Source organism: Felis catus, chromosome C1 (assembly GCF_018350175.1).
Source record: "Felis catus isolate Fca126 chromosome C1, F.catus_Fca126_mat1.0, whole genome shotgun sequence".
Classification (NCBI taxonomy): Eukaryota; Metazoa; Chordata; class Mammalia; order Carnivora; family Felidae; genus Felis; species Felis catus.
In genome coordinates this window covers 187,150,530-187,177,701 of record NC_058375.1, presented here as the reverse complement: position 1 = coordinate 187,177,701, position 27,172 = coordinate 187,150,530, and the positions used below count along the sequence as shown (strand labels likewise).

Here is a 27,172-nt window from a genome sequence, read left to right as displayed (position 1 = left end):
TAAGTTAAAATTCTATTTTATAATGTTAAAAACATTATTGAAAAGAAATACTATTCAAAAAACATTCTTTAAAGAAACAGTTTTTTTTAAGTTTATAAAGATTTAGAATTAACACATAAAGAAAGAGCAAATGCAAATACATGAAAGGGATACAATATTGTTAGAACAAAAGCAAATGAATTGGTAAAAAAGCTTTTAACATAAGAAATTACATTTTCAAATTTATATTTAAAAAAACTTACAGGGGCGCCAGGGTGGCTCAGTCGGTTAAGTGTCCGACTTCAGCTCAGGTCATGATCTCAAGGTCCGTGAGTTCGAGCCCTGCATCAGGTTCTGTGCTGTCAGTTCAGAGCCTGAAGCCTGCTAGGGATTCTATGTCTCCCTCTCTCTCTTCCCCTCCCCCATTCACTCTCTGTTTCTATCAAAAAATGAATAAACGTTAAAAAAATTTTTTTTAAAAACTTATAAATTAGTGTAGAGGATGGCTTGGAAAGGGAGAGACTGGAAGTACAAAAAAATAAAATTCATGCCATTAACATCAGTTCCTTCAAAAGTGAGGTTAATTGTACTTGTAAATAATAAGAACAAGGAAAATCATTCCTCAGTTTTGTATAATCTAAATCTAGACAGAGTCATGGTGTCTGAAATCAGGGTTTCCTCATAACTCAGGAGAGGAGGCTCACATGTTTCTGAGATTGCCCAGCACACATGCCAGAAGAGCTCAGGTTGGATGTGGGAGCATTACACATGAGGTAGGTTTTTGTTTGTTTGTTTGTTTTCTTAGCTAGGTCAGATCACAAAATCTCCCTCAGTGACCTTTGAGAGGAGGTCACTGGCATCCCCCTGCATACTGTTAAACAACAGAAATTTAACTGAGTAAATTTAAAGATCAAATTGAATTAGGTCACTCTCCTAAGGGGAATGGAAAGAGTTAATCAGGAGGATTATTTCACCAGTGCTAACCAGGTGATTCCGTGTTGATTGACTAAAGATTATATTCCTGGGGAATTGCATTTGGGTTAGGTATTAAGTCTTAACTTGCTGACATGGAGTTTAGCACAAGGGACTCCATTTGGGGCCTACTGTCTCCTTTTTAACAACACCTTTTACAGTTGTACCTCACCTTCTGCCCCATAGAATCACATCCAGTTAGCAGGAATGTAAGCCTGACAAATTCTCATAGGAACCAAGAATGAGGAATTCGTTCTTTCATGGAAAGGAGGAGAATTATGGTTTTCTTGACATCGTCTCCCAATACTTGAACAACATTCACTTAATTCTGAGTCCTCAAGTGGGAAATTGCTTTCTCCACTTCCAGTCTTCTTATGCCTTATGAAATCTCTGCACCACCATTAACTCTGTGTCCCAGGTTAAAGCTTTGGAATAACATCCTTTTTATTTTATTTTATTTTTTATTTATTTAATGCTTAACAATTTGAAGGGAATCAAATGACTCTAGGTTGAGAGGCACCTGGGTGGCTCTGCTGGCTAAGCGCCCAACTTTGGCCCAGGTCATCACCTCACAGTTCATGAGTTCAAGCCCTGTGTGGGGCTCTGGGCTGACAGCTCAGAGCCTGGAGCCTGCTTCAGATTCTGTGTGTGTGTCTCTCTCTCTCTGCCCACCCCCACCCCCACACTCATGCTCTGTGTCTCTCACAAACATTTAGAAAAATGATTCTAGGTTGAAAGCAGATGAGAGATGTACAAAGAACATTCTGCCACTGCTTTTGAACTTTATGATGTTACATTTCATTTATACTTATTGTATTTTTTATCTACTGTAAGTTTTTTAGGAACTTTTTCATTGAATCAAAAATAAAATTAAAACCATGCCTGTGGCTATCAATCTCCAATAGTTATTATTGCAAAGCCAGAGGTTTAGGCTTGAATTTGCATAGGAATTAAGTTTTCCTGACTTCCATTCTCTCCCCTTCCTGCCATCCAAAAGAAAAAAAATAAGCTGATAGCAGCATTTTACTAACAAATAAATTAAGCATAGTGTTATGCAACTAAACAGCATCAATTAAGAGGGAAGAAGAGTTTTTTCCTCAGTGTGAAAGTAGGTTGTGGCATTTGTTTCCCCATGTTTTTCTTGTCATCCTTATTGCTCACTTCAAAGTTCACCTCAGTAAGGATGGTGAGGATATCTTCACCCCTGAAAAACAACAACATTGTGACCATCTGTGGGGAAACAACACTGGCAAACCCTTCTCATCTGCTGTACTCAGGGACAGTTCTTTCCCTCAAAACATCAGGCATTGGAAATCGTAAGTTGCTAAACTAATTTGTATCAAAGCTTTCCAGGTAAAGGAGTTGCTTCAGAGCTTAATAACTTACCTTTGGTTTACTCAAGATCTCTACTGACCATCAGAAACCTCGGTGTCAACATCAGATTTGAGTTCTTTCCCACCTGATCTGTTTGTACCTTACTCTTCTATGTACTATGTCACTTGCCACCATAATTGCTTCAGTGCCCCCCAAACATCCTCTGCCTCAGATCAACATTGCTTCTGTGATCATCTAATGATCACTTTGGGGCAAGGGAAAACCCAATGTCTCCTACAGTTGCTCCACCCCTTTCTCACCAGCCTCTCTTCTCAGGTCAGCTGGGCAACCTGCTCATTCGTAGTCAAGGTTACAAAAGAAAAACATGGTGTTGATGTTATGATTCACTCCTTTGTCTACCATGGGAAATTCCCACTCTTCATACACTTAAAGCATGGTGAGATATAGAGCTAGAAGATTTCTTGCTATTCACCCATTACATGTGCATTTGTGTGAACTGTGACTACAAAACCATCATTTAGGGTATAATAAATGAAGGAAGAATATTTTCCCACATTTTGTGGCTTCAAATTAGGCCAAATTGGTGGGAATATAAAGGGTTTCTACTCCTTGGTACTTATCTCCCACAACACACCAAGAGGGTTTAAGGTTGGTTAGCTATTATACAACTTTGACAGAGTTGGAGGACGTTAAAAATTGAAATGGGTTATTGTACCTTCTTGGAAGACTCCCAAAACCAGTTAAGTTGGCTCAGTCATGTTCTACCTAAAAACAAAGCTGAGCTGACTTTACCATCATTCCCTGCTCTATGATACCCTATCATTTCAGATGCTAAATAAAAGAAACTCTGACGTAAGTACCTCAGTTTTTTTCCATCTGTGAGCTGAAGATATTAACAGTTGCCCCCTCTCCCATTTTGCAACTAACCTACCTGGAAAGTACAACTGTGTAATCCATAGCTAGAAATTTAGAAATGAATGAAAGGCAGAGCAAGCAAAAATTACCTAGGACATCTTTCTCTTAGGCTCTGGCAAAGTGACTGGATATACCAGGTCCCCTCCGTAGGGTTTCGGTAGGAAACACAGTTGTTCACAGTGGCCATCCCCAGCAGAAAATCAGCCTCATCTGGGATATATCTCTTCTGAAATGATGAGTCCATTTCTAAGTAGTCTTCCTTCTGTTCGGAGTCAGTCTCAACAGCTATACCTCTCTGGTAGTTATCCCCTTGACAAGCCTGAATAAAAAAGATTTTGGGCTTGCCTGCAAGGGAAGGGCACTTTGAACCAGTGAAGTAAGAAGTCAGCTCATAGATGGGGGCTTCCTGCCCATCAGAGCCATAAATAATGCCTTTGTCTCCATGGGAGAGGATACAGCAGATGAAGCAATCTTTGTTATTATGGTCCATTCTTTGGTAGGATTTCAGAACTTCACAGATTGTCTTTGCTGTAGAGTCTTTGAAATTCACAATCTCAAAATGAAGCTCACTAAAGGTCTTACTCAAAGCTTCTGAAAAGTGAAATAAGAAAAGTCATATTACACCACAGTAATTCCCAGACCACAGCCCAATAGAGAGAACATTGATCAGATAAAGAATGTGAAACAGAACTGAAGAGCAAGGCCATTTATATCACCTGGCTGAATTCCATAGTTTTCTAATATGTATTGCCCTTAGCAGAAAACATTTCTAGTCCTGAGGCAAATGAGAAAGGGGAGAGTGCTATTGTTGGCCTTTTGTCTTTTCTCAACTAGGCTATAAGATGGGTAAGCTATTATATAGGCTTACTACCAAACCAATCTAAATAATAATTGTATTACTTACATAGAACAAAAAGCAAAAACATTTTTAAAATTTTTAAATTTATTTTACTTTTTAAAATGTTTATTTTTTTGAGAGAGAGAAAGAGAATTTAAGCAGGGCTCAATCCCATGACTTTGGGATCATAACCTGAGCCAAAATCAAGAGTCAGATGCTCAACCAATTGAGCCACACAGGAGCACCCCAAAACACTTTTTAATAAAAGATCCATATTTATTTTATCTCAAGCACTCTCAAAAATTGTTTACCAAAATGCAAGATATGAACCTTTCAAAAGTCAAGTAGAACTGAAAGTCCTATTACAAAAAAGCTATCCCTTTTCTACTTCTCCCTTTTACCCAATCATGTTCCATGAATGCAACCACTTTCAACTTTTAACTACTTTTTTTTTTGGTATTAGCCTCCATCTTGTAACGAATTTGGGCACTTTGCTATTTACTATTTTATAAATTTTAGCCTTATGTAACTTATGTATTGAGTTCCTATTATGGAAGATGAGCATTTTTTTAAGTTTATTTATTTTAAGAGAGAGAGAGAGAGTGCATGCACATGCAGAGAAGGGGCAGAGAAAGAGGGAGAGAGAATCCCAAGCACGTTCTGCACTGTCAGTGCTCAAACTCACTAACCATGAGATCATGACTGAAGCCAAAATCGAGTCCAGACACTCAACCAACTGAGCCAGCCAGGCACCCCACAGGATGAGCGTATGAACTCTTATTCAGTTGTTTACAACTTTTAAAATTTTTGATGTTTATTCATTATTTTGACAGAGAGAGAGAGAGTAGTGGGGAAGGGGCAGAGAGAGGGAGACACAGAATCCGAAGCAGGCTCTGAGGGTCAGAACCTGACATGGGGCTCGAACCCATGGACTGCAGACCACAATATCAGGACCTGAGCTGAAGTCAGACGCTTAACTGACTGAGCCACCCAGGTGCCCCAGTTGTTTACAACTTTTAGTTGAATCAATAGTAAGATGAAAATATACCTTAATTATGCTTCTTTTCTTATTAAATTTTTTCTTTCCTGGAATTAGTAATTGCATTATTTTTTCATTGCTTTGTTTTCTATATGCATAACATTATTTTTTCCCCCTAGTGCTCTAAGATCTAGTAAAAGTCTTTCAACGTTTTCAGGCTGCCTGATTCTTTTTTTAAAACTAAAAATTATATATATTTAAGGTGTACAGCATGAAGTTATTACCATAGTCAAGCTGATAACATATCTCCTCACATACTTAATTACTGTGTGTGAGTGTGTGTGTGATGAGTTCACCTGAAATACTAGTATTCAATACAGTCTTATTAACTATAGTCATTATGTCATACATTAGATCTCTAGACTTTTTCATCCTAGAGATCTGCAAATTTATACCTACCCTTTGACCAAAAACCCAGAAATACAATCAAATATTATTTTAATAAAAGTGTTTTAACAGAAAATTAATGAAAATCAAAGGCCTGTTTCTCCAATACCAAGGTATATGATGATGAGTGATACAGTCGGTGCACTTCAGCTCTGTGGCTTTTGAAATCTTAGAATAGATTTGCTTGAATAAACAACTGTTAACAGAGACCATTAGCAGAATCTTGATGATTAAAATCAACGTACATTAATTTTCCAAACTTTATTCAGTTAAAAAAATATATATCATTACCTGACATTATGACTCATAACATCAACCAATTGAGCCACACTAAGGGCCCTGCTAAGGGCATTTTCAAAAATACAGTTGTTGGATTGGATTATTTCTATTATCACTTTTAGTAGTAACCATTTCTATTTTCACATGCTGCCAATTATTTTTTCATTTAACCTATAAGTTCTCAATCTTATCCTAAATAGGCTGAGCAAAAGAATTTCTGGCTAGTTTAATATTTGAAAAGACCATTTCTATTAAAGACTGACAATTTCATCTACGCTTATAGCCCAACTTTTATAAATGCAACTTCTAAAAATATTTTTAATTTTTTTTTAATGTTTATTTTTGAGAAAGAGCACGAGCAGGGGAGGAGCAGAGAGAGAGGGAGACACAGACTCTGAAGCAGGCTCCAGGCTCTGAGCTGTCAGCATAGAGCCCGATGCAGGCTCAAAGTCATGAACTATAAGATCATGACCTGAGCCAAAGTCAGACGCTTAACCAACTGAGCCACCCAGGCGCCCCTAAAATTTTTTTTAAGTTTATTATTTTGAGAGAGACAGAGACAGCTAACAGTTAACAGCTAACTGATAACCTTCAGGGTTTCCTTTGCTTCCCGCCAAAAAGAGTAGGGAACAGGCTAATGAAACAATGTAGCTGATGAGCAATTATGTCTAGAAAGGCAATTCATGCACCGGCTCCTTGAGACAAAAATATAGAGCTGGCAAGATCATGAGCATTTGCTGCTTACACCTAAATCACTAACTAGAAACAATTTTTGAAATATCAAGCTAAAAGAGACAGCATGAGTAGGGGAGTGGCAGAGAGAGAGGGAGAGAGAAAGAGAATCCCAAGCAGGCTCTGCACTGTCGTGCACAGCCTGATGCGGGGCTCAAACCCACAAAACTGCAAGATCACAACCTGACCGGAAACCAAAAGTTGGACGCTTGACCAAATGTACCACCCAGATGCCCCTATAAATGCAACTCCTATATATGGTCTTGATCCCAAAGCAATGTTTACACCTAATAATTAATACATTCTACAGAAGCAGTATTAGTTTAGTTGAATTAAAAGCAAAGCTTGTTGTTGCTTTTTATTATTAGTCTTTTATTAAGACTCAATATTTTACCCTAGATACATTACTTTGATTAAAAATTAATTTAAAAAAACAAAAGCAGGGTCACCTGGGTGGCTTAGTCAGTTGAACATCCAACTTCGGCTCAGGTCATGATCTCATGGTTTGTGAGTTCGAGCCCCACGTCGGGCTCTCTTGGCTGTCAGCACAGAGCCTGCTTCAGATCCTCTGTACTCCCCTCTCTCCCCTGCTCATGCTCTCTCTCTCTCTCTCTCTCTCTCTCAAAAATAAATAAACACTTCAAAAAATGAAATTAAGAAATTAAAAACCAAATGCAGAAAACTAACGAATACATAAGAATGTTCTTCACTTCCACCAGGAAATATATCTATTTTTTTTTTCTGAAACATGTGGCCCTGTTGGTACAATTTTGTTCTTTCCTTTTGATAAAAACATAGGCATTAGAAATATTTCACTTCTTTTCAGGGTCCTACTGTACCTGCATCGAAGTTTGTTCCATTCCTATCCTTAATGTTCTGAAGTTTGGGCACATCCTTCCGTGCTCTGCTAAAATCATAATTGTTAAAGATCAAACAATATCCGCGAGGTTTGCTTTTCATTCGGTAAACTTTGTCCGATGTCTGGAAAACAAAAATCCAACCCAGGAGCTGACTCTGTGGGTCAAACACTTGAGATGTGAATAGATGACTCCCTAGTAAGAAGCCAGTCTGTCCCCTTAGCCAAACTGGGACCCAAGTGTACTTACAATGTCCCTACCCCAACTTGACATTGTTTCTCTGGTGAACTGGTTTCCACCTGTTCTCTGGACACATGATTCCCCAGACTTCTGCCCCACAGTTAGTGTGTAAAATCAGTGTCCCAGTACTTGGGCCTCCTGAGCACTTTGCACATATATTAATATGGTTGTCATCAGAGCATATTTTCATTATTTGTTTTAGTTTACGCTCAAGGTGGCTAACATCTGCACCAGGAACTAGAATTTATTAAATTTTTTAATGTGAAATTTATTGTCAAATTGGTTTCCATACAACACCCAGCGCTCATCCCAACAGGTGCCTTCCTCAATGCGCATCACCCACTTTCTCCTCCCTCCCACCCTAGAATTTATTAATTTGTGAAAGCTCTGTCAGGAGTTGATGAATGAATGAACATCCTAATGCTGTCTTTGGGTTGCCTGTCTGTCACCTTGTGATTCCCTTGGCTAGCCATTCAACTCATCTATGTTTCTGGGCTAACAGTTGAGGGTCTGCCCTTCACACATGACATAGTGTGGTTCCTGGATTTTGAAAGTCGATGACTTAGTTTGGCTCTCAGGATCACAGCGATTGGAGGAGAGAGATGCACTAGTCAGGCAGGTCTTGGCTATGCTGCAGGTTACAGGATCCAGATTCTAGTACCTGACAGCATCAGTCAGAGATGGCCCTGTGTTCTGACTCTCCCAGGGCTGTCTCAGTGCTGAGATATTCAGCACGTATTGGGAAATCTATGCAGCTCCTCTAGGTAGAGAAAAGGGCTCCGCACTAAGGGCTCAAGTTCCTGGCTCTACTACTTAATAACCTTAAGACTTTGTGCAAGTTACCAGAGCTCTCTTGCACTTAGTACGTTTAGCAGTTCAATAGGGACCACACTTACAGAGCACTTTGCTATTTGCAAAGTGCCACATGACTTTGGTTACTCTTTGATTTTCAGACTTAGATCTGGTAATCTGCTCAGGAGCCCACTTTTAACTGGTCTCTCTCAGCTTACTTTCAAGTCTCCCACTAGACTGATAACCTTCAGGGTTTCCTTTGCTTCCCGCCAAAGAGAGTAGGGAACAGGCTAATGAAACAGAATGTAGCTGGTGAGTCTTTGAAGGTTAATAAATCGAAGCAATTATGTCTAGAAAGGCAATTCATGCACCAGCTCCTTGAGACAAAAATATAGAGCCGGCAAGATCATGAGCATTTGCTGCTTACACCTAAATCACTAACTAGAAACAGTTTTTGAAATATCAAGCTAAAAGAAAAGCTTGCTTTTCCCAGTCCTTCTAGACTTTTCCCCCCAAAGCTTTCTCCCACTCAGGCTGAGGCAGCTGCTGAAAAAATTGCATAGGAGGCTTCTCACTTACTCTGCCCACCAACTATTCCAATGCTTTTGTCTTTGGTTTTGAAATAAGATGTCAACACTTGTTAACATTAAAACTTAAAAAATAACATTTTAAAATTTGTCCTTTTGTGAAAATTTTCTATAGTTCTCAAAATTTCCCACAAGTGTCTGCCCCTAAGTAGTTTATCTAAGAAGCTTAAAAGCTAAGGAATATAAGAACTAGAATCTGCAATGTGAAGAGAAAAAAGGAACCGGGATTTCTCCATACCTGTGACTCACTGTCCTGTTCTTCTAGAGAGTCCGATAATGCCATCATTGCCAGGGATTCCTCCCCTACAAGCAACGGAGAATGAGACATGGCAGGGACGATACTTTGGTAAAGAAACACAAAGCACCCAGGACATCGTAAGGTCCCCTTTAAAATGAAAATTCACAGACTGCCTTGAATGCAATATCCTTGCAGTCCACAGAATAAGTAAAAATCTTTTTACTGACTAACTCTTCATCTATTTCGAACTTGCCACACTGGGGCTGCAAGGTGTATGTCTTTTGACAACTTTTTTATGTTTTTCAATGTGTAGAGGTGACAAGCAGGCACTGAGCCTACTTCTTGATACTAGGAGAGCAAGACCATTAAGATGTAGATGTGGTAGAAAGGTGTGGAGAGGAGGCAATAGGGGTGTCAGATAGTAAATTAAGTAAGTCTAAAAACCGTATTTCCAATATTACCATTTGACAATTCATCTGGACTTCTTTGAAGGCTCGTTCTTCCCTCTGAATTAAAAAATAAACACATACTTGATTAGAAACAATCATGACATAGAGGGACTTGCCAATTTAAGAATACATTTTGCTAATTCACAGCTGTCAAGTTATTTCTACCTCTGCTTAATTCTTCATAATCAGTGATTTTCTTCAGCAGGCTCTTGTTGATTTGGTCACAGATTCTTTTCAGAGTGTCCAAATTTCTTTCCCCTAGGATGACCCTCTTTTCCATCTCTATGAAAATATCAAGCAAGTTCTAAAAGGAAAAGAAATGAAGTTGGAAGACTGGATTGATACATACTGGCTTTTAGATTAGATTTTCTTTTTTTTAATTCCATTCTCTCCAAACAGAGGGCCCACCCTAGCTTCCCAAGCTGACCCTCCTGAGAGGACATCCTGCCTGGTCTTATAAAACCCATATAGCACTAGAAAAGCAATTCTGTGTTTTCTGGATCAGTCAGATAGAAGTGAGAAGATAGAGAAATGACATCAGATGGCATCCAGGCCCTAGGCCCTAGGCCCCAAGCCCTATGCTGAAACTACCTGTGGGCACCTTTGTGTGAAGTCTGTGAAACAGCCTGAGATGCATGGCTAAGACACAGTACCCTGGTCTCCATGGTGACAGCCCTGGGGACTGTCTCTCTCCCAACACTGCCTCTGGTACCTGATTCACCTCCAGTCCCGCGTTCACACACACGCACGCATGCATACACACGCATAGAGTTCCAGATCCCAGTTGATTTCAGTACCTCCACAATCAATCTTCCTCTGTAGCTCCTGACTCTGTCATGCTCCTGATAATTAATGTGAGAAGCATTTCCCAGTATACAATGGAATCCTATCTACAACACTGCTGCCTGACAAATTTTTTCTTCTCCCCCAGTTGAAAAGTGAGAGTCCAAGTTGTTTTTACTAGACTAGCCCTCTCTCCAGTCTCAGCAGTTCTCACTGGCTGACTCAACCTCAGGACCAAATCTTGGTGAAACACCGGGTCTTACCATATCATCATCCACTTTACATCTGGAGATCTCCTGGCTCAAAAGAAACTTAAACGACCTCAATTCCAATTTGTTTACATCTTCTGAAATCTGAAAAAGCATGACCCTGTGGTGGGAAATGGAGACACTTTAGATATGGTTTCTTAGGGTCAGTAAGTTAAGCATTCAGCTCTTGATTTTGGCTCAGGTCATGATCTCACGGTTCGTGAGTTCAAGCCCCATATGGGGGTCTGCACTGACAGCACAGAGCCTGCTTGGGATTCTCTCTCCTCTCTGCCTCTTCTCGGTTTGTGCATGGGCTCTTTAAATACATACATACATCCATATATACACAAACAAACAGACATCAAAGAAAAGAAATGTTTTCATAAATAATTTCCAATTTGATAAAAGGAGTCACAGTGGAGACTTGATTCTGTTCACTTCCCCTTAAAACAAAGATAGCTAATGACATAATTTATGAGTGGAGTTCTTGCAAAGTGGCTGCTGTGATGGCACAGAAGGTTATTGACTCATGCCCAACTATTCTCCCCTTAACATAACTTAAAGTTCCACTAATTTTGTCATTCAGTTCATTTCAGTTAAGTGAAGTGTGTTTTTCCTTGGTCCCTTACTATAAAATCAAGAGTTTGTTTCAGTAGAAAAAAGTTTTTACTTAGGAAATTATGCTTTTCAAAATGCAAACTGGATGGGGCACCTGGGTGGCTCAGTCGGTTAAGCAGCTGACTTTGGCTCAGGTCATGATCTCGCGGTCCGTGAGTTTGAGCCCCACATCAGGCTCTGTGTTGACAGCTCAGAGCCTGGAGCCTGTTTCAGATTCTGTGTCTCCCTCTCTCTGACCCTCCCCCATTCATGCTCTGTCTCTCTCTGTCTCAAAAATAAACAAACGTTAAAAAAAAATTTTTTTTTAAATGCAAACTGGATCGTCACTTCCTTAATTAAAACTTGCCAGTGCTCTCCCATACGAAGGGCAAACACATGGTTCTGGAATACGGACCTTTATGAAGCCCAGCCTACCCTTCAGCTTCTCAGGCCACTCCTCACCACCCACCCTGATCTCCTCTTTAAACACACCTGGCTGCCCTGCTCCTCACCCCTCATGCTGTGCTCCCCACACCCACATTCCCTTGTCCATCTGCAGACAGCCAACCACTCATCCACTAACAGCTCAGGGACCACCTGAGTGTCTTCAGAGCTGCATTCAACCCACTGTGCCTTTGCCACAGCAGAAGGTTTACACACAATGTTATAATTGTTTATGAAACTCTCTGAGTCCCCTGAGAGCAGAGTCCATGTCCTTTTTGTTTCCATAAGCCCAGTGAGTCATGAGGTACAGTAAGTGCAGAGGCCCCAGACTACTGAGGTATTGGAAGCTTGGTTCCACCATCTCAGAGCTGTGTGACTATAGACATGTTATGAACTTTTTCCCTCACCTATAAACTTGTAGATAATTCTATATACCACTGGGATATATTGAGAATGACATGACTATATTTATCTGAAGTGCTTAAACCAATCTTTGGCAACATACTAAGTATTCAATACACAATAGGCATTATTATTTCTTTTTTTTTAACTTTTTTTTAACATTTATTCATTTTTGAGAGACCGAATGTGAATGGGGGAGGAGCAGAGAGAGAGAGAGAGAGAGACACACACACACACACACACACACAGAATCTGAAGTTTTCAAGCTCTGAGCTGTCAGCACAGAGCCTGACTTGGGGCTTGAACTCATGTATGGTGAGATCATGGCCTGAGCTGAAGTTGGACGCTCAAATGACTGAGGCACCCAGACACCCTTATTGTTTCTCTTTTCTTTTTTTAAGTTTATTTATTTTGGAAGAGAGTGAGAGAGAGAGAGAGAGAGAGAGAGCCAGGGAGGGGCAAAGAAAGAGGGAGAGAGAGAAAATCCCAACCAGTCTCTGTGCTGTCAGGGGGGAGCCCATTGCAGGGCTCCACACCACCAACAGTGAGATCAAGACCCAAGCTGAAATCAAGAGTCAAAGGCTCAACCAATTGAGTCACCCAGGTGCCCCAGGCATTATTATTTCTTAATCCATGATAGGTTCTCAGGATATGTTTATTGAACGAACAAAGGAATGTTTAATAATTCAGAAAACCTTTCACTATTATGGTGTAAAGGAAAATAACGTTAACACAAAAACATGCTAACTTCAAATTAGAAAATGAAAATTCTGGGGCGCCTGGGTGGCTCAGTCGGTTAGCGTCCGACTTCAGCTCAGGTCGTGATCTCGCAGTCCGTGAGTTCGAGCTCCATGTCAGGCTCTGTGCTGACAGCTCAGAGCCTGGAGCCTGTTTCAGATTCTGTGCCTCCCTCTTTCTGACCCTCCCCCGTTCATGCTCTGTCTCTCTCTGTCTCAAAAATAAATAAAGGTTAAAAAAAAATAAAAAAAAAAGAAAATGAAAATTCTGAAAATAAATTTAGTGTGGGAACTGGAAGTTCTCAGTATTATCATCTGCTTCATCCTCCCTCTCATGGATTCTACCCTAGAAGTATTTCTCCAAAGCTTTCTAAGTTTGGCTGAGATTAGGTCCAATCAAAAGCTACTGTCCCTTTTAACTTTATTACAAAGTATTTTCCCTTTTACTTTCCTCATTACTAAAACTTACTAGCTTCCATCACCGTCTAGAAACAAATCTGGGTAGTTCATAAGATACTTATTTTATAGGTAGCAATTATAATTTGAAAATAAAAATGTCTAGGGCTTTCTTATAAGTGGAAAGTGGCCACACTAGCATACTTTTTATTTCCTGGCTAACATCCAACAATGATTAACTGTAGAACTTGTGCTGACCTTTTGTTCCCAAGCTAACATGTTAAAGAGTTTAACAGATAGATCCTCCCTTGTAGGGACTCTTAGCCCTCCAACAGAGAGTTACAGCTCATTGTGTGGCATTGATAATATGCTTCAACTTTGCTTACGTGGCAGAAGGAGTGCAACTTTCAGAAGACCAAGATGGTGGGCCTAAGATGAGACTCTCCAGCTTTCCTCATTCTAGGGTTGTTGTTTTTAGGACTAATTTGTGCCTTAATGGAAAAAATTGTTATAGAGACGTCACAATTCCATTAAGCCAAAGTTATCCAGTATTAAATAATGTCCTCCCCCAATGCTTCTCCTAAACTCATGTCCATCCTGGATGTGGGAATGCAACTTTATTTGGAAAAAGGGTCTTTGCTGATGTAATCTTGTTAAGATGAGGTCACACTAAATTAGGGTATGCCCTAACCCAATGACTGGTGTCTTTACAAGAAGAGGGAAATTCCAACAAAGAGGCACAGAGAGGAGACAGAGCTTAGAGTGATTCATCTAAAAGACAAGGAACACCAAGGATTGCCTGCCAGTGCCAGAAGCTAGGGGAGAAAGAAACATAAAACAGATTCTCCCTAGAGCTCTGAAAGGATCCAAGCCTGTTGACACCTTGACTTCAAACTTTTAACCCCCAGAACTATGAGTGTATAAATGTCTCTACTGCACTAAGGCACCCAGTCTGTGGTAGTTTGTTACAGCATCCCTAGGAAACTCGTATACCCAGAATCTCTCTCTTTCAAAATGCTCAAGCTTCGAGTAGAGAAACGTATGATAAGGAACATGCCAGAATCTCAGATCTCTGAGATTAAGGACCAGGGTGTTCATAAATAGACAGGCCAGTAGAAGATAGTGGCTTTCAGCCCTGGCTGTGAGGACTTACTGTCACACATGTCATTGTTAATGACAAGAAAGAACAGACTGAGAAATGGGCCACAGCCAAGGCTTGAGTAGAAGTTTCCAGAAGGAAAGCTATAAAGAACTTTACAGAGGGGATATTGAAATAGAGAAGTTGGTAATGTGTTTCTATTTTAAAAGTCTGTTACCAACTCATCAAGAGGTAACAGAACATGGCTTGTTATCAGCCCTGGGTACCCACTCTCCCACAGGTGGGGAGAGGCCTAGCTGTGAGGCGTTTGGCAGGACAGACAACCAAAGTCTCCACTGTTCTCCTGGCAGAAGCTAAGCACACAGGGGCCAGACAGTCTTCGTGGGGTCCAGCCTGACCTGTCCAGAATGGCAGCATACACCCCTCATTGGAGAACTTTGTGATTCAAGTCTTTCAGTGTGGAATAAAAGCCTAACACCCCACTGAGAATATCCATAGTCATCCACAAGCAGGCAGGAGGGGGATTTCATGTAAGAAGTAGTGACGCTTTATCCAATAATAGGCAAAGTAAGCACATGCTATGGACAGAGGCAGAGCAGAGGCAACAAAAGAGGAGACAGAACAGAGAGAGACAACATTCAGATGTCTGTTTTAATTTCAGCATACCTATAGATAATATTTCACTTTGGAAACAAAAGTGTTTTTATTTTATGGCTTAACTTTTTTTCCTGAATTATATATAGGGTCTCTAAATGTCTTAATCTGACCCTGGTGGAACATCTTCAAGGAACTTCCAAAGTCATACCACACAGACACCTGCCATCAGCCCTGCCCACAAAGATATGTCCACTGCACCCACACCTCCCAGTGTCTGAATTGTGAAGGTTCTCCCCACCTGTAGGGAGGGATCTGGGCTCTGCCTGGTATCTGAAGCTCCTGCTCCATCGCTTCCTTGCTGGTGTTCAGGTAGTTGAACAGCAGGTCCAGTCTATTAATTCGGAAAAGCAGCTCCTTCAAGAAGGACAAGTTGCTTTCCTCCAACATTCTCTTTTCCTGGAGTCTCTGGAATAACATCAAGGCATCTTTGATGGGTTCTTGCTTCTTTTGTGGGATGTAGTCCAGGCTCAGGAATTTGAGGGAGGCCAGCTCGTCACTGCCCAGCTGTTCCCCAATATTATACAGACATTTACTGAAATCCATGTTGGTCAAGTGTCAGGAGAATGTTAATTGTAGCCTAGGACAAAATACAATAGTACATTCAGATGAGGAAGAAAACTTCATCAAAACTATTATTTCTACCACACATCAGATATTCTACTGTGGACAGAAGGCAAAAAACAAAAAAGCAAAAAACAAAACACAGGGACAAGTTTCTGTTCTCAAGTAGCTCACTACTTTGTAAAGTAGATATACAAATTAGCCAACAGTCAGAGAGTTGTGACCAGGGTACAGTAGGAATACAGAGGAAAGAGCCCCAACTCAGCCCAGGGGAAGGGCTTCCTAAAGGGAAGACACTTTCAGGAAGGAGGTAAGAAAGGACAATTCTTGGCAAGAAGTAATTTATGCGAAAGATGGAGGCAAGGATGTTCAAGTCAATTCAGGCTGGCACAAGGAGCTCAATAAAGTAAAGCATGAAGTATTTGGGGGTGGGGGTGGTGGGAAAAGGGATGAAGCTGTGAACAGGGACTGTTACAAAGGGCCTCACACTGTGGGTCTCAGGCTTTGTCCTAGAGGTGACAGGGAACTAAGAAAAGACTGTAATGTCATCCAGTCTGAGACTAACAATAAAAGTGTGGAGAATAGATGGGAAGGGCTGCTTCCAGAGAAGTGATGAGGTCTGACTGAAATAATAGTGCTAGGAAGACATGATGTACTGTTGTGCCCCAAAGACCTCAGGACCAGCAGCCACAGCTGATCAAGAACCCATGACTGGAAATGAACCAAGTCGACTCTGTCAGCCTTTCAATTCGGTTTCTAAATCAGTGGTTTTTGTGTGTGTGAAAATTGAAAACACGGTAAATTATAACATGCTCAGAGTTATGATAATTCATACACCACACACACAGAAATATTTATATAAAAATTAGAATCAGGTTGCATATCTAGGTGTATACATCTATTTTCCCCCACTTAATATTTAGAATAAACATTTACCCCAACCATTAAATATTCTTTTTTTTTATGTTTATTTTTTGACAGAGAGAGAGCACAAGCAGGGGACAGGGCACAGAGAGAGGGAGATACGGAATCCAAGGCAGGCTCCAGGCTCTGAGCTGTCAGTGCAGAGCTGGATGCAGGGCCCATACCCATGAACCGTGAGATCTTGAGCTGAGCCAAAGTCAGATGCTTAACAAACTGAGTCACCCAGGTGCCCCTAAATATTCTTCTTGGGCATATTTTTATTTCTTGATCTCTTGCATGCAGATATATCGAAATTTATTTTATTTTAGTTTAGTTTCAATATATGAAATTTATTGTCAAATTGGTTTCCATATAACACCCAGTGCTCATCCCAAAAGGTGCCCTCCTCAATACCCATCACCCACCTTCCCCTCCTTCCCACCCCCCATCAACCCTCAGTTTGTTCTCAGTTTTTAAGAGTCTCTTATGCTTTGGCTCTCTCCCACTCTAACCTCTTTTTTTTTTTTTTTCCTTCCCCTCCCCCATGGGTTTCTGTTACGTTTCTCAGGATCCACCTAAGAGTGAAAACATATGGTATCTGTCTTTCTCTGTATGGCTTATTTCACTTAGCATAACACTCTCCAGTTCCATCCATGTTGCTACAAAGGGCCATATTTCATTCTTTCTCATTGCCACATAGTACTCCATTGTGTATATAAACCACAATTTCTTTATCCATTCATCAGTTGATGGACATTTAGGCTCTTTCCATAATTTGGCTATTGTTGAGAGTGCTGCTATAAACATTGGGGTACAAGTACCCCTATGCATCAGGACTCCTGTATCCCTTGGGTAAATTCCTAGCAGTGCTATTGCTGCGTCATAGGGTAGGTCTATTTTTAATTTTTTGAGGAACCTCCACACTGCTTTGCAGAGCGGCGGCACCAATTTGCATTCCCACCAACAGTGCAAGAGGGTTCCCGTTTCTCCACATCCTCTCCAGCATCTATAGTCTCCTGATTTGTTCATTTTGGCCACTCTGACTGGCGTGAGGTGATATCTGAGTGTGGTTTTGATTTGTATTTCCCTGATGAGGAGCGACGTTGAGCATCTTTTCATGTGCCTGTTGGCCATCCAGATGTCTCGAAATTTATTTTAAAGAATTTTCAATTTCTTTACTCTTAAAAATAATACTGTATTGAGAAGCTTTTTTATATATCTTGTGTATAATTCTGATTACCTCACTCTTAGAATTGGAATTATGGGGCAAAACCTTTTTTCTCCCTTTTAACCTAGAGCTTACATTATTGTTTATAACTTTTTTTTAATGTTAATTTTTGAGAGAGAGACAGGGCATGAGTGGGGGAGGGGCAGAGAGGGAAGGAGACACAGAATCCTTAGTAGGCTTCAGGTTCGGAGCTGTCAGCACAGAGCCCCACACGGGGCTCAAACCCACAAACTGTGAGATCATGACCTGAGCTGAAGTCAGACGCTCAACGGACTGACCCACTCAGGCGCCCCAGGACTTACATCCTTGTTTAGACAAGTTTTCTTGATTCAGGAAACTAGAAATCTCTTAGGAAGATACACTTTGCACTGGATTCACAAAGGCTCCAGAGCCTACATCTTTCACAAAAGCAATCAATTATCATGAAAATTATTTTATTTAGAAAAGATATCTTATATATACCCACCATCTAACAGCATATATTTGAAATGCAGCAGAGGCACCTGAGTGGCTCAGTCGGTTGGGTGTACAACTTCAGCTCGGGTCATGATCTCAGGGTTCATGGGTTCGAGCCTCGTGTTGAGCTCTGTGCTGACAGCTTGGAGCCTGGAGCCTGCTTTGGATTCTTTGTCTCCCTCTCTCTGCCCCTCCCTGCTCACTTTCTGTGTGTGTGTCTCTCTCTCTCAAAAAATAAAACATTAAAAAAAATTTTTTTTTAATGCAGCAAACTTCACTGGACATATAAGGGAACAAACTAGCAAGCTCATTCCTTAAACCACACTCCATAGAAACACACATGTGCTAAACAGGATATGTGCATGGAGTGTCACCACCACACAATGTGTAACCCTGAACAACTGGAAACACCCCAAATGTCCATCAATAAAGAAATGTCTAAATAAAACAAGGTATGGTCATACTACAGAATATTATGCAGCAGTTAAGAAAATGTACTCTATCTTCTGAAATAAAAACGATAGCTATCCAAGATGTGTTATTATGACAGTACAAAAAAAAAACAGAAAAAGAAATTGCAATATTTAAAAAAAAAATCATACATCAGGGCACCTGGGCGGCTCAGTCGGTTAAGCAGACAACTCTGGATTTCGGCTCAGGTCATGATCTCACAGTTCAGAGTATGGAGCCGTTTTGGGATTCTCTATCTCCCTCTTTCTCTCTGCCTCTCCCTGGTGCTGTGCTAGCCCTCACTCTCTCTCTCTCTCTCTCTCTCTCCCTCTCTCTCAAAATAAATAAATAAACATTAAAAAATGTTTAAAAATCATACATCCACTTTTTAAAAAATACTCAAAACAATACTATTACACTTTCAGTGGTTACAGATACACATACAAAAGTGGAAAAGAAAAAGTTAAGGAGGTTCTGGGAAGAGACATACCAAATTCAAAAGTTTCTTCTGGGAAATGAAGGAGAAAACTAGGACTTGGGGGTGAAGACATGAGGAAGGAGAATTGCCCTTTTCCTGTAATACGTTATGAAGAATGTATGCAGATAGTGTCTGTGAAAATGAAACTACTGTAAAAACACTTGGGTGTGTTCTTGGGTTTAAGGTACTGTAAGAGAGTAAGTGAAGGAGGAGCAGGAAACGAGGCTGTCTGGGATGCCAAGGGCAGATTAACCAGGAAAGGAGACCAGGGAGAAGAGCGGCACTACCACATGTGTGTTCTTGAAAGAAAAGAACGTATTAGAAGAACTTGAACGTTAAAAAAGAACTTTAAGAGACCTCAGAGACCTTATTTGCCCCCAAAGGAGAAGGAAACTTCCACACATACCTTTCTTAGAAAATAAAAAGTCTAATAGACTAAGTAGAAGACTGGAATATCCAGGTGGTACAAATGACAAACTGTAACAGTATTTCCTCCCAGTAGCAAATGCACGTCCTTTCAAACACATATCAAATAGTCACGAAGATTGTCCACAAAGAAAATCTTAATGTGAGATTTCCAAAGAGCAGAAATAGTGCAGTCCATATTCTCTTTTAGAAGTTAGCAATGAAATTAGAAATTAATGTGTTAATTAGAAGTTAACAATGAAAAATGGCCAAGCCAAACATACTACAGAAAGGGCTATCCACATTTAGGTGGCTTTTTCTTTTTTTTTTTTTTTTAAATTTTAAGTTTATTTATTTTGGGGACAGAGAGAGACAGAGCATGAACGGGGGAGGGGCAGAGAGAGAGGGAGACACAGAATCGGAAACAGGCTCCAGGCTCCGAGCCATCAGCCCAGAGCCTGACGCGGGGCTCGAACTCCCAGACCGCGAGATCATGACCTGGCTGAAGTCGGACGCTTAACCGACTGCGCCACCCAGGCGCCCCTAGGTGGCTTTTTCAACACATGGTGTTAAAACAATTGGGCAGACTTCTAGAACAAACAAATGGACCATACATTAAAATAAGCTGCAGATGGACCAGAGATTCAAACCCAAAAATTAAAATACTCAGGAAAGAAATACAGGACAATTTTTTAAAATAATCATGCCGTGGTGAAGAACCTTTGTAAGTACAACAGAAAACCTGGAAACCAACAAATAAAGGTTGATAAATGTCCTTAAATAATAACCAAAATATTCTGCAAAAATAAGCCAAGCAAAATTTAAAAATCAATAAATCTTGCACTTCGGGAAAAAAGTAGAAAAAGGACCTATTTTCTTAAAATAAGGCTTCCGTAAGTCCATTTTTTTTGAAAAAGAGATAAAAGAGATAAAGAGATCCAATCCAATGCATAAACAGGTAACCACACAGTTCATAAGCATCATAAGCACAGAGTTCAGAGAAAAGAAAGTACCAGTGGCTTTATTTTTTTAAACCAATGGCTTTCAAACATTTGAAAACGTATTCAACCTCATTCACCAAGAAAAAAAAAAGCAAGTTGAAATTACAAAAGACCATTTTTCAACTGCCAAATTGGTGAGGTACAAAACTTGCAATACACAGTGTTGCGAGATGGTAGAAATAAAAACAGGTAGGTAGGTAATTTGGTCATATCGGTAAAAATATAAAATGACTTCACAATTTAACTTCTAGGAGTTTTTCCTACATTAGCTTAAACGCCATGTACTTAAAAACATGTACAAAGCTATTCATGTCTGTACTGCTTGAAAGAACAAAAGGGCAGAAACAACTGTTTATCAATATCAGAAGTTCAATGAAACTCTACTCAGATATTTTTAAAGAATGGGAAGATCTATACAATGTATTATCAAGTGGTGCATGGATTTGTGTATTCACAGATCTTTGAATAGAATACACAAGAAGCTGCTTCAGCGGTTTGCCTCAGAGGAGACAAACTAGAAGCCCAGGGGTGGAGTGGACGACGAGGCCAGGGGGTAGGCAGAAAATAAGGCTTACAGTTTGGATTTTCCTAGGTGCATGTATTACTTATTCTACAAGAACTTATATTTAAATTAAAATCACCTCTTAAAGGCCCATTTTCATTCATAAGTTGGAAAGGATCTAAACTAGGTCCAGCCCTGTTTAGCACCATTAGCTCCAATGTCCTTAAAAAGTTTTTCAGTTCTAACCACTGTTAAAATCTCATTTTACACAGTCAAATGAACCAAAGAATCAAATGAAAGCAGAATCTCTTTTCTTCCCTCTACAAATTTTTTTATAACAATGCTCATTGTATTCATTTTAGAAAATACAGAAAAGATAAAAAAGAAAATAAAAATTGTCTATGATTCACCATCCAAAGATAATAATAATATTTTAATATCGAAATAATCAATATTTTATCTAATATTTTACTATCTTTCCTACCAAATATTTTACGTATTTATATTTTCCCTTGTATTTTATCATACCATATTTCTGTGGTATAAGTGGATATTTCCAATGGTAATATTGTAAGTACATCTTGATATCTTCATTTTTTCTTCTACTGCACGGATTTTAAAATTTGTCAAGTACCTAATCATATGATTGGGCCATAATTTATAGAACAGTCTCTGCTTACATATAGAATAAGATCTTAAAATGTCTGTCTCCATATACAACTCTGATTATTTTCTTACAATAATTTCCTAGAAGTACTAACTACTGAAGCCCTCTTAAGGCGTCTGTTACATATTTAATAGCATTTTCTGACAGTATATAAATAATAATAATCATACAATGATTTTGATGATCCTCAGGCCAGGATGACCTGAGGTTGATTAGAATATGATTGGCCCTTGGCTCCTGTCCTCTGTAGCTGCCTCATCGCATTCATTTTCTTATCTTTGCAATAATAGACAATGCTTTCTAAATGATTTTTGCATCACATCAAAATGGAAAGTTCATTGGAAAAATGCTGGAGAGGCTTCTTTTCTGGCCAAGGTTTTACAGGACACACTATGGCATAATATTCAGTCTTTGTTTAGGTCATACATCTCTCTAGTCATAGTGCCTGGAAAAGAATCAGCTGCAACAGAACTTGACACTACTGGCCAAGGAGCCACCTCTAGACACTGAGATCGGTAGATACAGGAACTGGGGGATGGTCCTTGTTTTATGGGACCTAGGTTTACCCCATAAGATCAGGAGCTAGAAACTTTGTTACAGTAATATTTTTAAAAGAACTTTTATCATTGTATTTTTCTGATCTTAAAATAGTAAAAGTCACACTTACCCCTTAGAGAAAGTACCGAAAAGTATAAAAAGAAAAAGAAAAATTACTTAGAAACTCACCATTTAGATAACTCTTTGGTTACATTTGGTTTCCTTCCAACTATATTCACGTGTGTGTGTGTGTATAAATGCATATATGTAATGTATTTATATACATACATGAAATACATAAATTTGAATATTTTCATGAATAATATATATAAGCCAGAAGAAAGGAATGGCCTCCAGGAAGCTTTCTTTTACTTTTGATTATATAATATCTGTTAAATAATAAATCCACGTAAGTATATTTGTATTATACAACATATAAGTATCTTTAATATTTTTAATGATAAATTTATGTCCCAGAGTATTTGATATAAATGTTTATTATGATATACAGGCGCTTATAACATATGCATATAAACATAAAAATATTTTTTGATTCATTGTACTACAAGCCTCTGAAGAAATTGGTATTATCATCTTCATGTTACTATTGTTAAAAAAAAAAGTTTAGAAAGAAGCTAGTAAGAGAGGTGGCAAGCTCAGATTTGAACATCTCACTTGAGGGCTTCAGTGACAAGCCGTGCAAAGATTTAGATTTTATTCTACTTGCAGATGGAAGCCAGTGAAGGAATGTAACCAAAAAAGGCATGTAATCATAATATGTTTAAAGATTAAAATAATTTTAAAAAATTTAAGGCAAAAAAACCCTCCCAAAACACAAAACCAGGAATTCTTAATAAATCCACTTTGGCACAGAACGGATCAGAACCTTATAAATCAAACCTGTATGTGCTAGAACCCGGACTTAGATGGTGTGATCTCATTCCAGGGTCCCAACCCTACCACTGTTTATGTCACAATTTGATTAAGGATGAGGTTCCCTGTATAGCTATACCTGGATCATTCCAGAAAAACCGAACCTCAGCTGGAGGGGGCCTTGAGATCTAGAATCTGTAGGGCCCTCACCGTGGGTCTCAGAAGGACTGCTTGCTAATTCTTGCGGTTTCCCCACCCTCTGCAGCCTAGAAAACTCCAGAATCAAAGGCCCTTTCTCCCTGCAGGCCCAACCACCTTACCAAAGAAGCGAATCCTGGGACCCTCACAGTGGCAGCAGCTTCTTCACAGACCCCTGTTTCCTGATGTTTCTAAAGAAAGAGCTTCAGAAGAACTGAGGAAGAACGAGGCACAGCTCGCTCTACTTCCTGTTTTGAAATATCTGAGTCACATAGGCTTACTGAGGCCGACTCGCCTCCGAGCAGCACCTCCTCCCAGAGCTCAAAAGAGTCCTAGAGGAACATGGGACAGGGGGCTGGGTGGGGAACCTGGCCCCCTGAGCTTTGACTCTGCGAGATTTTGGACGGGTCATTTTGCCTTTGGGACCTCATTACCACCTTCCAAAATGAGAAAGTTGGGACTGAATGATAACTACGAACCCTTTCTTTCCATATTTCAGGAATTCACAGATTTTTCGGGGTTCATTACGAAGATTTTAATGTTTTCACTCAATAAATATCAGTTGAGCACTTCTGAGAGATCTGATAACTGCAAAGCCCTCATCATGGCTCTGAGAAGGTCTGCTAACCCCCACAGCTAACTCTCCTGGTTTCCCATCTACACAGAATACAAAGATCACCTTCATGGGTCAGGAGGCCACCAGACCCCACCCTCAGTAGCCTAGAAAACTCTAGAATCAAAGGCCCTTCACCTGAAAGGCCCAGATGACCTTACCAAAGAGAAGAATTCTGGGGTCCTTACCATAGTCTGGGCCCTGGAGATATAACTGAACAAAACACAACATTAGCCCAGCCTTTTTGCTGTGAGTCAGTTGAAATGTTTTTTGAGGTTAAAAGAAGAAAAAAAATCAAACATTTCCCTTCCTTTTTTCTTTCCCCAAATAGAATATAAGCTTTCAGAAGGCAGAGACTCACCTTAGGGCTGAGCGGATTACACAAAGTATCTGAAAGTTCCTTCTCACCTGTAGAGGGCTAGGTACAGTTGCCGTGGTAATATCGATGCCTTTCACTACCATTTGATTCTGCCCATAAAGTCTGAGTGAGAACATAGCAACAGAGGGAAATCCTATTAGTAGCTCAATCATAGCCTAGGAGGTATTCCCTGATTCTTGATGCTTTCTGAGCATCCACCCCAGCATTTGTTCCACTGTTTTGTGACCAGTCCCTGTGCTAGGCTGTGAGCTTCAGAAGGGCAGGAACCATATCTCTCATGTCTGTGTTCCCAGAACCTGCCACAGGAGTAGCAATATCTATAACCTACAAATATTTCCTGCAAATCAAGGAGAAGAAGAAACCCCATAAAGGGACAATGGCTATGAACATGGAGTTCCTTGACAGGGATGCTTAAACAGCCAAAGTGTACAAGGTGATGCTCAAAAGTTTTAATGACCCGAGAAATGCAAAATAAAGCAACATGATACCCACTTTGTACCTATCAGATATTGGCCAAGGTTTGCCGGTTGGATCAGCCCGAGGATTGGTGGGCAATTTATGTAGTCCTTCTATAGGACTGTGAACACTATCCATCATGTAATAGTATGTAGGAGTTAGAAAGTGGGACCTGGCAAAACCTAGAATTTCAAGTGCCAGAGTGCTTGCTTTTTATTTTATTATTTTTTTAATTTTTTTAATTAAAAATATTCTTTTAACATTTATTCATTTTTGAGAGACAGAGTGCGAGCGGGGGAGGGAAAGAGAGAGAGGGAGATACAGAATCTGAAGCAGGCTCCAGGCTCTGAGCTGTCAGCAAAGAGCCTGATGCAGGGCTTGAACCCACTAACTGTGAGATCATTACCTAAGCTGAAGTCGGATGCTTAACCGACTAAGCCACCCAGGTGCCCCAGAGTGCTTGCTCTTTAAAAAAAGAAACAGAACGAGCAAAATACAATTTAAATAATACTAATACTTAGTAATAATTGCTAATACTTCCTGGGAATTTAGTAGTACCAGTCACTGTTGTAAGTAGTTAACTTGTATTATTTCCTTGAATCCTCATGAGGTAGTATGAATCCCATTTAATGATGAGGAAACTTATGTACTAGTTCCAGTTCATAGTTAAGAAATTGGGTATATACACAAAACAATGATATGTTTTGCAAAGATACAGATCAATTCAGGGATATTATCAAAAGATTTAGAGCAGCCTTTGGGAGGCAGTAGGGAGGGTAGGAAGTGGGGTGGGAGAGGAATGGGAAGAGAGTACCTAGAACAGGGCAGGGGAGAATCTGACAATTAACTCAACCCTCTGCCCAAGTGGAGAAGAAAACAAATTAAGTAGGTAAAAAATGAATCTCCAAACTGACCCAGCAGGAAAGAGACACTGTGTCTGTATTCAAGGCTGGGGGAGGGGGGGAGAGACACTAAGAACAGAAATGTAGCAGAGGAATTGGAGATCCTTCAGGGATGAAAAGTAGCAAGGCCACAGGCTGTGGTTCAGAGGGAAACCCTGCTCAGAGGTCTGGGGCCCTGGCAGGACCCTGAGGTGTGCCCACTCTGCCCCCTGAGTGAGTCCCGGAAACGTGGTATTCAGAAGCCACCTCTGTACCAGGCACTCACCTGCTCCACCCTGTCCCAGCGACATCACAGTCACCAAGTGCCGATGCCAAGACCCCTGAACTGCCTAATTTCATACAAATTCCTAAGGCTTTTCCACACAACCAGAGAAAATTCCCATGAAACAGGGTGGGGATGAGGGGGGGTGGGGATGGAAACACCTCCAGGAAGAAGTTTTCTTTTACTTTCGATAACTCCACTTTCTGCCTCCCCAGGGGATTCACTTCCCGTTCTCGGCATTCAGAACTTATTAGCAAATTCAGCAAGGCTTGAAAAAAATCACAAGGGACAAGAGCAGCATCTGGTATTCGGCAAGCCAAAAAGAAAATTCCTCAACAGAAAGAATTAGAAAATAAACTTGATTCCTAAAGCAAGAGGACAGAGATGACTCACTCTAAGAAGAAGTGTTTCTTAAAGGAACAGATGCCCCATTTCCAGCCATTCAGAAGAGGGACAGAGACAATGTGTCACCATTTAAACTAACTGGTTAGTGAGGGGGGCGGGCAGAATATGCCACCCCAAAATATACCACTTTGCATATGGATTATTTTTAATTAGACTTTCTTAAGCAATAATCAATGCAAGAAAGACTCTTTGACCCTCCTTTTCCCCCTGAAAGCAGGATATAAATCTGCCATGTGAAAGGTACCCTCCCTGTACCAGGAGGTAGAAAGATATCCTTATCCTTACAAGGGACAGAGAATTTAGAGCTGAGAAGTTTGAATAAGCAAACCTTGTTATTTCCTCACCAATTTACTACTCCAATCCCAAACTTCTTTCTCTTGTCAATTTTTCACAAATTTATTGTTTGCCTACAAGTTATAAAAGCTGCCTGTTTTGGTCATTTCTTTGAGTCTGATATTTCTATGAGCTCCCATAGGTATGAAATTAAATTTGTTCTTCTCTTGTTAATCTATCTGTGTCAATTTAATTATTAGACTAGCCAAAGAACCTAGAAGGGAAGAAGGGAAAAATTTCCCTGCTGCTGCACCTAGAAGTTGGGCATGTTTTATTGGGAAGCATTTACTTTGACTACATTTAGTATTAATAACCCCTGTAATTTCCAAAGATAGGTCTAAGACTGCCTGTATCAAGTAAAATGTCACTCTCCTTCTCAAGAAGTCCAGGGAGAGGAATTGTCCCTATGTTCTCCAATCTCAATGCTGAAACCATAGACCACCCATGAGTTCATATGGCAGAGGCTCTTCTAGGGTCAAAGCCAGCCTCTAGCTGAAATGGGAAATCCTGCACAAGGAAACAGGTGGGTCTGGCCCAGTCCTGAGTAGGGATAACAACACT

General features: G+C 40.1%; 1 protein-coding gene across 4 annotated transcripts; it reads right to left on the bottom strand.

Moving 5' to 3' along the window:
* Positions 1 to 763: 763 nt before the first annotated feature.
* Positions 764 to 26,213, bottom strand: CASP8 (caspase 8). Of its 4 annotated transcripts, XM_019838462.2 has the most exons (10): positions 25,877 to 26,212; positions 24,236 to 24,355; positions 15,241 to 15,579; positions 10,686 to 10,791; positions 9,805 to 9,943; positions 9,652 to 9,696; positions 9,191 to 9,255; positions 7,316 to 7,457; positions 3,291 to 3,792; positions 764 to 2,155 (listed from the first exon to the last, which is right to left on the bottom strand). In XM_019838462.2, the coding sequence occupies exons 3-10, from the start codon at positions 15,543 to 15,545 to the stop codon at positions 2,020 to 2,022; spliced, it is 1,440 nt and encodes a 479-aa protein (XP_019694021.1). In that variant the 5' UTR covers positions 15,546 to 15,579; positions 24,236 to 24,355; positions 25,877 to 26,212; the 3' UTR covers positions 764 to 2,019. The 4 variants fall into 4 exon arrangements, with proteins under 4 accessions (XP_019694021.1, XP_019694022.1, XP_006935535.1 ...); XM_019838463.2 differs by lacking the exon at positions 24,236 to 24,355 and having other exon boundaries at positions 25,877 to 26,213; XM_006935473.5 differs by lacking the exons at positions 24,236 to 24,355; positions 25,877 to 26,212 and adding an exon at positions 23,384 to 23,538.
* Positions 26,214 to 27,172: the final 959 nt, after the last annotated feature.